The 12,783-nt window shown below is 29.9% G+C and overlaps 1 protein-coding gene and 1 long non-coding RNA gene across 3 annotated transcripts in view; one reads left to right on the top strand and one right to left on the bottom strand.

The window, feature by feature from the left end:
* Window positions 1–4,893: 4,893 nt before the first annotated feature.
* Window positions 4,894–12,783, top strand: part of LOC142328899 (uncharacterized) — a 101,794-nt gene continuing 93,904 nt past the window's right edge. The window contains exon 1 of the long non-coding RNA XR_012757378.1: window positions 4,894–5,099. This is a non-coding gene — a long non-coding RNA (uncharacterized LOC142328899). The remainder of the gene's footprint in view (window positions 5,100–12,783) is intronic.
* The window catches only part of LOC142328898 (ABC transporter G family member 20-like), a 60,788-nt gene continuing 53,316 nt past the window's right edge, over window positions 5,312–12,783 (bottom strand). For both annotated transcript variants that reach the window (XM_075373039.1, XM_075373038.1), the window contains exons 14-16: window positions 12,046–12,222; window positions 9,863–9,949; window positions 5,312–6,428 (exon numbers count right to left, since the gene is read on the bottom strand). In XM_075373039.1, coding sequence (XP_075229154.1) covers window positions 6,208–6,428; window positions 9,863–9,949; window positions 12,046–12,222 — 485 coding nt within the window. In that variant the 3' untranslated portion in view covers window positions 5,312–6,207. The remainder of the gene's footprint in view (window positions 6,429–9,862; window positions 9,950–12,045; window positions 12,223–12,783) is intronic.

The following is a 12,783-nucleotide window of genomic DNA, read 5'->3' as shown; positions in this document are numbered from 1 at the left end:
TTTGCTGATAGACTACTAAATGTTATTCCATTTTACCAAGAAAACTGACCCTTGCTAGGAATCAAAACCAGGATCTATAAATTATTTATGCTTACAGTATACAGTTCCTAACATATTTTTCTGTTCATTTATTTATTCATTCATTCATTTATCTATAATAGATTTCTTTACTTATGATAATTAGTTAAAGAAAAAATAATTAATGCTAATTTCTTATAATGTTATAAAAATTATGTGTTGCTTGAAAATAAATATATTATAAATGAATTTTCTTTGTTATTAATATAGAAATTGATGTATTTTTATTTGTTTTCTTCTTTTAACATATTCATTAATTACTTTTCATGATTTAATATCAGAATGTAAAAAATGGACAAATTTAATTACTTAAATAGTGTTTCTGAAATTAAACAGAATTTTAAAATTCTAATTTTTATAATAATATTAGACATTGTAAAACATTTTATTTACAATGTATATAATTTTTATTTATATTGATGTTTAGAAGGTTATTAATTAATTGATGTTAAACATCAATATTATGTTAGTTATAGACAAAATTTACTGTAAATTACAGTAATATAAATTTTATAGTAGTTTTTTGTAAATATATTGTAATAATTAAACTATGTAAATATTCTAATAAATAAACATAAATATTTATATGAAGTAATGTTTGTGTATTATGTTTGGGTATAATGAATGAATTCTGATCATATTTTTCTTCCTGTCTATGTGTGTGGCTCCATAAAAAAATGAACTGAAATTTCATTGTAGAAACTGAGGGTGTGATCATGTGGTGTCGAGACTATGTGAGCAGGGTGTGGGTATGTATATGGAGTTATGCATAACCCATGGAATCATTCTGTTGGTCCCTAACAGCCAGGCATTATATATCATTATATTTAGAGTTGCAAAAAATTCCTGTACAATGAGTCCCTGCATATGTTGAATGGGAGTGAAAATGTTGAATGAGTTTCAGCAAGTCTTTTGACTCATTATGAAGCAGAAGATATGCATTTTTAAAGTGTGTTCTTACCTGTGATGAGACGTAAATACTCCATTACACCCCTTAAATGAGATGGTGTTCAAAAAATGAAACTGTTTCATTAAAGGCAAAAACAAGGTTGTTGATGGCAAAGTTCCTTTCTATGGTTTTTTGAGATTATAGAGGAGTATTTTGTTAACTTTCTCTATGATCAAATTAATGCTGCACACCACTACAATCTTTTGGATAAGGCTTAAGCCACTTATCAGTCCAAAAGACGTGGTGTAACGATCCACAGTGTTTGCTTCTTTACAGCAATTTAACTACCCATACTGCTGCCATAACTAAAGAAAAATTACAGCGACTCTACTGGCACATAGTTAAATATCCTCCTAAATGTATGTAGGACTTTCTTTTTCCTGTTTAGCCTCTGGTAATTTCCTTTCAGATAATGCTTCAGATGAATTGATTATATAATGTAATAAGTGCAGTGGACACCAGTCAGGGTTGCTTTCTTTGATAGTAACATAAACCTTATTTTTGCTATTATTATTGTGCAACACAGAATGCATAAAATTGCAACAGAATTTTTTAGTTAAAAAAAACCGATATAATTGTAATACTAGGAGTAGTATTATATATTCTCTAATATTGATTTAATGATAGTACAACATTTTTAAGCAGCACTATGAACTAGGCTCCACAGTTTATGTAGACTGTTGGAGTGTCCACATCACAGAGCAGTTGGAAGCCTTGTATGCGATCACTCTATCATCTGCGTGTGCGATCATCTCTATATAACTGGATACAGGATCCTTATGGCGTAAACTACAATTAAGTGTTCAATATTGAAGCAAACTTCAGTGCCCAGAATGAGTGGCTGGGTACTAAATAAAACCATTGTACGCTTGCATATCTATAATCATCATGGTAGGGATGTTTATTTTACTCAAATCAGATAACCAAAAGAACAGTAATTTTCACAATATAAGCAGAAATTTACGGGCATTATTATAACCTGAAATATTATGTTGTACTTACTAAAAGAAAGATTTAGTAACTTCCGCATGATTTTTACTCACAAATTTAATTTCAATTTACAAGTATTCACAATCAGTTGTTTTTTATTGCAATAAAAATAGGTCATTTTATTCAAAATCAGAACACTTCTGCATCAGTTTAAAACAGGCCTGGCCAACCCAAATGGTTTAATGACGCGTTATGTTACAGCAGGCTGCACTTTACGTAAACATGCTTTTAAAAAATGTGAAAATACAAAATGAATAAAACTTTATTGTCATACTTTATGTTTGACGTTCTACATCTTAGCTGGTTTTCTAAATTGACACCAGTTTATGAAGCGCGTGATGAACTTTTGTAAATTTCATCTTTGAAAAAATGTTTCACAAACATATATGGATCCAAAAACACTTACAACTCGTTTTGCAAAATATCTTAAGGTGGAATATTTCTCGGATAATATAAGTATTGTAAAAATTCATTTTCGATGTGGATCCAAAAATGTTTTTCATTTCATTGTTGCTCTATAATTCATTAACTCCATTTGAAGATTTTCAGGAACACTGTTCACATCAACATGAAATGGGCATGAAAATATTTCAAACATTTTATCATATTTTGTTAATTCCTAGAAACAACTATCAAATGCAATTATACAAGTTTCTTTATTTCATTAGCATATTTCGAGAAATTCTTAGATTGGCTTTTTGGGAAGTTATTTAACAACAGAAAATGTTGACAATTATTATTTCTGAATTGGCACCCAAATAACAATAATTTCTTATTAAAAGCTTTGATATATTAAATTATTAAATTATATATATACTTCCCCTTGCAACTTTTATATTATTAAATTATCTTGGCCTTGCAAGTCCTTATTTAGCCAATTAAATTGTTCTGTTATATCCACTAAAATCATGGATCTAACAACCAATCACTTAATTCAGGAACAGATATTTGTTTCTTGTTCGTAAACATATCTATTTCCTCCCGTAAATTAAAAAAAAAAATTTTAATCATTTTTCACGACAGCCATTTAACATCGGGGAAATATCCTATCTCACCATATTAAGAAGATAATTCGCTAAGGAATTCTTTGAATTGCCGATGCTGAAGAGCATGTGAACGAATGTAATTTACTATCTCTATAAATACGTTCATAATGTGATTCATGGATAATACTCGAGCACATAAATTTTGTTGATGTATCAAACAGTGAATAACAAAAATATTATTGATTTTAATGCCTCTGCAATATAGCTTATCCAAAAGTAATTTTACAGCTTCCTTATTTTTACTTAACAAAGCAGCTGTTCCATCTGTCCATCTATTGTTAATTCAGAAAGAGTCTCAAAATCTAAGCTTTTTTTCAGCTAAACATTTTTCAATCGTCTGGAAAACATTTCCCCCTCTATTTGTGTCTTTTAAATTTAAAAGATCTAACATTTTTTCTGCCACTTGAATGAATCGTTCACACCACGAATAAATATCACAAGTTAAGATGTGTCTGAGATATCTGTACTTTCATCAAATGCCAAAGAATATGCTTTGAATTAGTTAATTTTATCTCGCCAAGTTATTACTATTTCAGCTGAAGTGCCATCAATGTGATAACATATAGTTTGGCATGAAAGAATGATACTTGAAAATGATTTGTTTTTATCAGGCAAAACAACTTTTCTAACGGCTTCCAAACAATCTTTCACCAATTCACTATCCAAAAATGGTTTCATTTTCTTTGCAGTCAACCATGGCAATAGAAAAACTTGCTTTGACAATGGTAGATGGTTGTAATGATGAACCAAACATTGTTTGCTGAGCTTTCAGGTGCGATTTAAGCGCAGTTAACTTAAAACGTTTTACTTTACTGAAGTTTACATATTCAGTATGGTTTGTCTCATGATGCCTTTTAATGTAATTTTTCTTAAATATAGTGACTGTCGTTCTACAAATTAAACACATTAATTTTGAGTTTGCATTGTGAAAAAATAATCTTTTTCCCAACGATCATTAAATTTCCTGTTTTTATCAACTCTTCTTTGAATTCATCCTGAAATGTTAAAAAACTTGCAAATAAATGTTGGAGAATGTTGGTATGTTACACAGAGCAACAAAATCTACCTTTTTAACTAAATTTAGTATTCTTGTTTTCTAATAATGCATTAATATTATTAACTTTTTAAACTTAATGCAAATAATGATCACTTGACACTTGAAAATTTGTAATATCTTTTATCAATTTAACATTTTATTAAATTCTTACTAATTTTTAATTTTACTTACATTAAGTTTTACAATATACTTGAATATTTGAATAAATTTCTTTGTAAAAAAAAAAATCTGATGTTTTCAGATGTCACTTATTCATAGGGAACCATGTTTTTTCAAATGTCAATTACTGTAACATAGTGTATATATGTTTGTTTATTATTAGAATTAAAATTACAGTTAAAATGAATTGTGCGGGCGACCCACGTGCTCCCCGTTCGCGTTCCTGTCGTACAGCTTTCTCGTTCGGCTCGCAAAACAACAGCGCATAGGTTCCTCCGGACAACCCGCTGCCGCTGCCCGCCGCTTGACGTCATCATTCCACACTTCTATAATATTAAGAGCAAAAATGTGTGGTTAGGTTCTTTATAGCATAACTGCATTCAAATTACAGTTGAATGTTACCGATGGTTGCCTAACGAAACCTATTCTTTCAGTAACATTTGGCGTTCGTGGATATCAAATATAGAACTAGAATTCGTAGTCGCACTTGCTCATTGTAACAACGATACATGCAAATTTTCATCAATTTAATATCTTTTGTGTACACACAACGAGAAACAACCAGGCCTGGTTTAAAATATGGGTTTCTTAACTTACCTCTGCGCATGCGCAGTTTCATTTCATTTAGCCACTCATTTGGTAATACTAGTTTATGCTTCAATTTTACATATTCCAATTCATAGGCTCCTCTCAGTACCATTAGTCGGAGCATCTCGCACCCACCTAACCCACTTCATGACATCAGTAAGTGAAACCCAAAACCGCGGGTTCCTTCGAAGATATACCATCAGAAATTCACATCTGCTGGCCATTTCAATAAGTAAGTAAACTGATTATTTTAAAATAACAGTACCAAAAATAATAAATTTCGTGTCATAATTGAAAAAAGGAAGAATTATTTTGTGTCGATAAGAACCCAGCATTTTACTTGTTATTGACAGGACGATATTTTTTTGTTTCGCAACAGAAGGTAAAGAAAGAGTTTTAATAAATAACTTGAATTAATGTTCATCTTGATAATTGTAATTAGAATCGTTTATTTATTGGTTACAATTTCATTAATAATTAAATAAAATACATTTTTTCGTGACGGTTTATTCTAACTGCTTGTTAGGTGTATCAGCTGATCACGTAAATGTGCATGTCTAACCGGTGATTGTATTCTGAATGCGATTGAGATAGCGAGCGTTTTACGCTGTCTTTCTTGTTAGACGGTAAGTGATAGTAAACTACAATAATTTTTATAAATACTTAATATTATATTTGTGTGCATTTATTGTAAGTTATATTAGTGCTTTGATATCAGATTTTTGGGTAAACATGCTATTAAGGTTAGTCGATTTTTTTAACATTTACACGTGTTTTTCCCCCAAAAATTTAGAAGTATTTTGGCTTTACATTAATTTTTACTGAGGACTAAATGTGAAGTTTATTATCACTATTTATGTTATTCTCGATACTGGATTGGTTGTTACATGTTATAGTTCTCAGTAGTGCTTTAAAATAACAGTTGATCATGTATTTGTGAGGATGAATCATCTTTAAGCAGAAAATTTTCATCTATACATTACACAAAAGTGTATTAAGTATATCTTTGAATGAAGTACTATGTATTTCTTAGATTACAATAAGTTTTCACATAGCCAACACAGAATCTTAAATTTGGAAGACTGTTATTAATGAAATCATTAAAGTGAATTCCAGCTAGTAATTTGTCATTATTTAAGGTGCTGATATAATGTTTTGTAGATTTATAATTACTTAGATCTATTTTAAACAGATATAAAATAGAAACTTAATGCATTTGATTAAGTAGGTTATAAAAGAAATTGTGCTCCTATATTATTCCTTTTATTTTCTTTATTGATAGTTTTTAAGTACTTTTTTTTAATAGTTTGAACCCTAATTTATACTCTTTTATAAATGTTTTAGGCCTTCAATCTTTTATTATAATTAAATAAATATGTTAGTGATAAATAAACAGCTGCCCAGCCAACAAGGGCAGCATATCCTAAATAGATTTTTGGGTGAAATATATTCCAGCCACGAGCAGTAATCCCTTGAAGTGCTTCAGATGGTAAAGCAAGTGGTGTCCACCAAATCACTTTTGATATAAATGGGTGAACTCCTTCCATAGGCCAAAGAGTTCCTATAAAACATAAACAGTGATTCACCATGATTGTTTTTATATTCTGTTTCATTAATGTTCAGAATGTGTTTACACATTTTTCCATTTTATTCTTGAAGGGGAAGAATAATATGTATAATTACTGTATACAACCCAATAAGCTTGCTTATCTTTTGCTAAATGTGATGTTATTGTAAACCGAGTGTTGAGATTTTAAGATTCCACACGTAATAAAATTTTTGATTTCTTTATGTAATTAAATTACCGAACAGCAGTTGTCTTCCCACATGTTTTATTTATTGTAAAATAATTGCATTTATGTTAAAAATAATTTATATGTCCTGATTTATTTCTCAGCAGATGGGAAAATACATTGTCATGTAAATGCCGACATCCTAAGTCAGTATTTCAATGTATATCTATCTGATAAATGGTTTTGGTTTCGCTCAATTATGCGAAGGTTAAATATAAAAACTGCATTATTATTTTTGTAATGAAATAGAAAGAAATGAGGATTTTCTTCTGTCTCAGAACTTTACTGTCTTTATATATATATATATATATATATATATATATACACACACACACACATTATTGTTTTGAATGTTTTTGAAACTGCAAAATCTGAAGTATTTTTATACCATGAAAGTGCTCTTACTTTCTGGGATATTGTGGTTGATTTTTGTTTTATTTCCAGCGATAATATTTTTGAGATGGTTTATAACTCAGCAGGCCAATACAATGAAAAATTAAAGCAATTTATTGTTTTGTGTTGCCTAGATCCCGTAGGTTGGTAGGTACTTTTGGCAGCCTAGAGTTTCATAAACATTCTGGTTTGTTGACAAAACTTTCATAATAAGTGACATATCAAATATCCTATAGTTTAAAAGTGATGCTTGGTATGTAGAACATAGTTGCCAACAAAAAATGTTTTTTAGTCTTTTTCTTTCTCATTTAGAAATTTTTCATTATCAAACTAAAACAGTACACAGACGCATTTTAATTGGAAATTATACACTCACATTTTAAGAAGTTTTTTTTTAATTTTAGTCTGTGTTTTTTATTTTAGATCTAGAAATTGGATTTTGCTCAACACTTGACAAACTTTCATTTGAAGGCATTTTGATTACTGATATAAACTCCTTACAAAAAATACTTCCACCAGGACTAAAAGGATCCAAAACTTGTAATAAAATGTATTAGTGATCATTGCACATAAGTCCTGGTAATAATTGTGTATCTGTTTTGTGTTATTTTAATTGTAATCAATTTTTAATTTAATTTACCTATTTCAATACGTAAAGTTTTTGTAAGAATGTCTTGTTTTCTTTCATTTTAAAACATTGAGTGTGACAAAGATGATACATACATTAACAAATAAAGTACTTGATAATTTGTATTTACTATGTCTTCATTATTCAAATTTTTAATTCAGTTGAATTTTGTAAAATAATTTGTTTTTTGATGAATGTTGTTTGTAACTTTTTTTAAATCGTTGATGTGTTGACTGTTGTGAATCATAACCAGTATTGCAAACTAATGTTAATTTGACTATACAAAGTGGAATTATAAAAGTCATTCAAATTTTGAAGCTGCCATTTTATTATTTATATATTTTATTTTTATTTTAAAAATATAACACCTTCTAATTGGCTGTAAGCCCTATACATTTCAGCAAATTTAACTTCTCCAGTCTCAGGCCAACATTCCCTTTAGAATGCAATTAATTAATACTAAACTAATACAAAAAAGTGATCAAATTCATTTTAAAGAAACTATATCTTTAAATGGAATTGAATCTAGGTTTTAATGTTAAAACGCAATTTAAAGTATTTTTTATTTACTAATTTTAATATATTTATTTAAGTACGAGGTGCGGTTCATAAGTAAATGCCGATGAGTTATAAATAGCGATTGGCAATACTGATTGATTCGCGGATTCGCAGTAGCCTAAGCGGTCTGTTGTAGTGGTGGGATAAACGATTCTTTTTCAGGAATCGATTCATTCAACTGATGCGTACATACTAAATGTCTTCGATTCTTCTCTTTTTAACTCATTCGACTCCTTCGATTCTTGCTTTTCAACTCTTATTCAACTCTTCGATTCTTTCTTTTCAACTCTTATTCGACTCGTAGTAAACATCTGATTCTGATTTCATTGTTAAGAATCGTAAAAAGAATCGGTTCTCCTGCAAACTGATTCTCGATTCTTTCGTTCAGTATAAAGAATCGAATTGAAGGAACGACTCGTTCACGATTCTTCCCAGTACTAGTCTGTTGGGTATTAACGGTCATACTGCCAACAATTCATTGTTATTTGCCTTTGTGAAACAGAGTGTTAAAATTAATGCGATAATAGCAAATCCTGCCGGTTGTGAAGTTCGATCAGTGATTAGATTTAAACGCAAGAGAACAATGCTGCTGAAATTCACTGTCAATTGTGTACAACATATGGGCCTAACGCAATGAATGCAGGAAAAGTGAAGTATTGGTGTCGCGAGTTCAAGGAAGCCGTTCAAATGTTCACGACGAACGGAGAATTGCTCGGACAGACGATCTCGATGAGCGTGTGATTGCAAAAGTAAGAGAAAATCGTCGCTTTACGAGTAGCAATCTCTAGAATTTTCAGAAGTTTCAAATACAGCATTGCTGTGACTCACACTTTAATCAGTTTCAAATCATGACTGACACTTTAGGCTGTCGTAAACTATGTGCACGATCGGTGCCAAGAATGCCGACAAGTGTTCACAAAGATCACAAAATGACATTGCTCGTGTTTTTCTCGACCTCTTTTATTACGAGCGAAACGAATTTTTTTCCCATTTCGTCACTGGTGATAAAACGTGGGTTTCGTACGTTAATGATGAGACGAATCAAAAACCATACAGTGATTTTCGACTCTCTTAAGTACTAAAATTCAAACGAGCACAGTCTTGAACGAAAATCATGGCAACTGTATTCTGGTACTAAATGAGCGTGCTTTTAGTTGATTTCATGGAACCAGGAACACCCATCACATCACAAGTTTGTTGTGGAACACCTTAAACTGTGTTGTGCCACTCAAAACCAATGACTGGAAATGCTAAGATCAATTATTAATGAAACCATTAATAAATTTCTCATTTTCAACTGTTCTCATTTTGTTACCCATCCGCCCTTACTTTTGAACTGCACCTCGTATAAGTGAAATAAGGTTTGGCGGAGATCCACTCTGACATCAAGGTCGAATATTTGTTTTGAATTCAAAAAAAGGTTTTGGATTCAAATTCTGGTCAGGCTTGGCATTTTTTTCATACTATAAATTTAATTTCTCACCTTCAGCATAAAAAAATGATTGCAATTGGACATCAGCCCACAGTTATTAAAGTAATTAAATAAATAAATTAAGCCTTTATTTCAGTAAATCCTAAATATTATATAGTAATTGTCTGAAATGTATTTTCTGAATACTATACCATTGATTGATGTAATGAAGAATACGACAGCAGTTGAAAGGGTCATTGTAAATGATACTGAATCTGATATAGAAGTTATGAATAAACCTGAAATTGAAAAATGCTTTTAATTTCACATCATGTTTAAATGAATTCAAAGGGGAAGGGATTTTTTGTTCAGTTAACGTCCACAGTTGTTAGGATTTTCGCTTATAACTTTAATATTGCTGATAAAATTGAGATCTACATGATCTTCATTTTCATAAAAAATAAAAGAAAAGGATTACCTAGTTTGTTTAGCAAATATAAACATAGTAAAATGAATATAAATAAAGCAAATGCAATTGGTTTGCTCTAGCAAATACAAACTGACATCTTATTACGTTTATAAATGTTTATAAGTGTTTATAAGTTTGATAAAATCACTGTTTACTTATAATGAAGTAAAAAGTAATATTTTTGCCATCAAGGCAGAACTGATATCCACCTTCAGCTGGAAATTTCCATCAATTTTTTTCAATTTTTAACGATTCTAAAAATTAAGTTCAGTTAGATGATTTATGGAAATGTTCTAAATTCTTGTGAATTTTAGGTAATATTGTATGCGCATTCATTTATTTATCATTTACTCTTGTTTGACAACATCTGCTAGCAATCTGATAATGGCACACAAACTTATTGGCACACATTTTTGTTTTTTGGATGTTTCAAATTTTATTGTTACATTGATCAACAATGCTACTATTTTGTAGGGGAATGATCATATACATTTGTATTGATTGTTTTTAAATAAAGATAAGTAAGAATAAAAAAATCAGTAGAATTTAATGCATGGATTGTATCAGTGCCATGAATGAGACTTTTGAAGTGGAGTGTATCTGTAATTGTATTTTTGAAATAATGCATTAAAGTGTTATTCTTAACTTGAAGTTTCCCTTTCACTTAAGTGCAGGAAATTTTCAAATTTTACTAAAATTTCTTTCAGATTTTTTATATTCCCTTATTAATATAAGGTTGACGGCATTGTACTATTTTGTTAAGTTTTTATAGAATAAAAATACTAATTTTTTTCAAAACTGTTATTTCTTCTTGCAGTAGAAGGTTTAAAAATTTGCAGTCATGATAAAAAATGTGCAGGTACATTGCGTTAGGGGAGTACGTTATATAGTAAATTTGCTACATACTTTAGTAAGTTATACTAAATTCTATTATCGTGCTTGCTGATGCATCCAACGGAAACTATCCAACAAGCATAGTTCAGCTGGTGATATGTAGTAACTACCCTCAATATAACCTTTGAAACTTATTTTTTGAAGTCAGTGCCTTCTTTTAAATGAATTATAATTGCACAAGATTTGGATTACAAAATTTATTTGAATTGGGCTTCAGGCTAATTGTAAAGTTTGGCATTGACTTCTAAAAAGTTGGAAGTGTAATGAAACAATTTTTTTATTTTATTCTTTTTAGTTTTGAAAACTCTTTGAAGCAGAAATATGGTTAGACCTGCAAAAGATACTACTTGTACGAGAAAGTATGTTCTTTTGAAACAAACAATTATCTTCAAAACAACTTAAAACTTTGAGGGAAAGGATGTGTAGGATTCAGAGTCAAGAGTCTGATATCATTCATAAGCAGAGGCTGGCTAAAATGCAGAATATGTGAAATGTAGATTGTCTAAAAACAATCTGAAAGAGGACATTGACATAATTTGATCCGCAAGCTCTTTTCAAGTGAGACTCAGGAACAAAGATTACACAGATTTTCATTGATTTATGAACGTATTTGTAATGAAATGCCTGAAGAACATTCAAATCGGTTGATAATTGTAAGAGTGCATCAATTAATAAAATTGTGGAACGAAAGAGATAATAAAAGATGTACTTGTTTATAGAGACTGCATCATTTATTGGCTTATCTTAAGCAAATGTTCAATGTAGAAGCTTTTCTAAAAGCAATAAATGTGTTCTACTGCCTAGATTGGAGATTTTGTAAACGGTTAGGGACAACCATGGAATCATTTGGTATTGTTAAAAAAACGTTCATGCAGATTGGTGGACTTTGGGAAAACTTGGGCTTGGATAACAAAAATTACAGGTTGAGTCAAGAACCTACTCAATTTTGAGGTCGGTTAAAAAAAAACTAATTATTGGGTTTATATGCTGGACAACAATTTTTTAACAATAATTAAAATTACTGTTACTTACCAAAACACAATCCATTAAATGCTTGTAAAAGTAACATACTTCCTGGAAGCCAAATGCTACTTACCAGTGGATTTTTAAAAATAATGAATTCAATTAGAAAAGCTGTACTTATTTGAATAATTGATAATATTGTCTGAAGTATTGCAACCGGTATTATGAATTCCATTGTCTTCATTCCTTAAACAAAAATATTTTCAAAATTTATTTCTACGATTATTTACTAAAAATGATTTTAGGGATTAAAAAGATAATTTTTTTCTGTTTGTAACCATTTTTTGTAAAGTTTTCCTGACATCTTTTAATTGATTTTAACAAATCATACAAAGTTCTTTTGATTTTTTAAAATCGATTGGGATTAAACTTAAGTATCTTAAAATTAATTTTAAGATACGAATAACTTTAATAGCAGGTAAAAACCTAAAAGGAAACCAGTAGCATTTAGCAAGCCTTGCAGTAGCATTTATGTGAACTTCTTCTTTTTCTTAGTTTTGTTCCTTTGATCAATGAAGATTGGTTTTTTCTCACACAGGATATTTCATACAAATAAAGATAAAGCTGGATAACACTTTTTTTTTAATAGATTTATAGTGAAAATAAAAAGCCGGTAGCATAGTTGTAAAATTTTTATAGCTGTATTTAACCTTTGCTGGGAGTAAAGGAGGGCTGTCTCACCCCTTATGTGATCTTCTTAAAGACGTAATAGCATACATTATCTATATACACACATACTTTTATTTT

This window comes from Lycorma delicatula, chromosome 8, assembly GCF_047948215.1.
Source record: "Lycorma delicatula isolate Av1 chromosome 8, ASM4794821v1, whole genome shotgun sequence".
Lineage (NCBI taxonomy): Eukaryota > Metazoa > Arthropoda > Insecta > Hemiptera > Fulgoridae > Lycorma > Lycorma delicatula.
The sequence above is the reverse complement of the archived record's forward strand: the minus strand, read 5'-3'. Positions and strand labels throughout refer to the sequence as shown.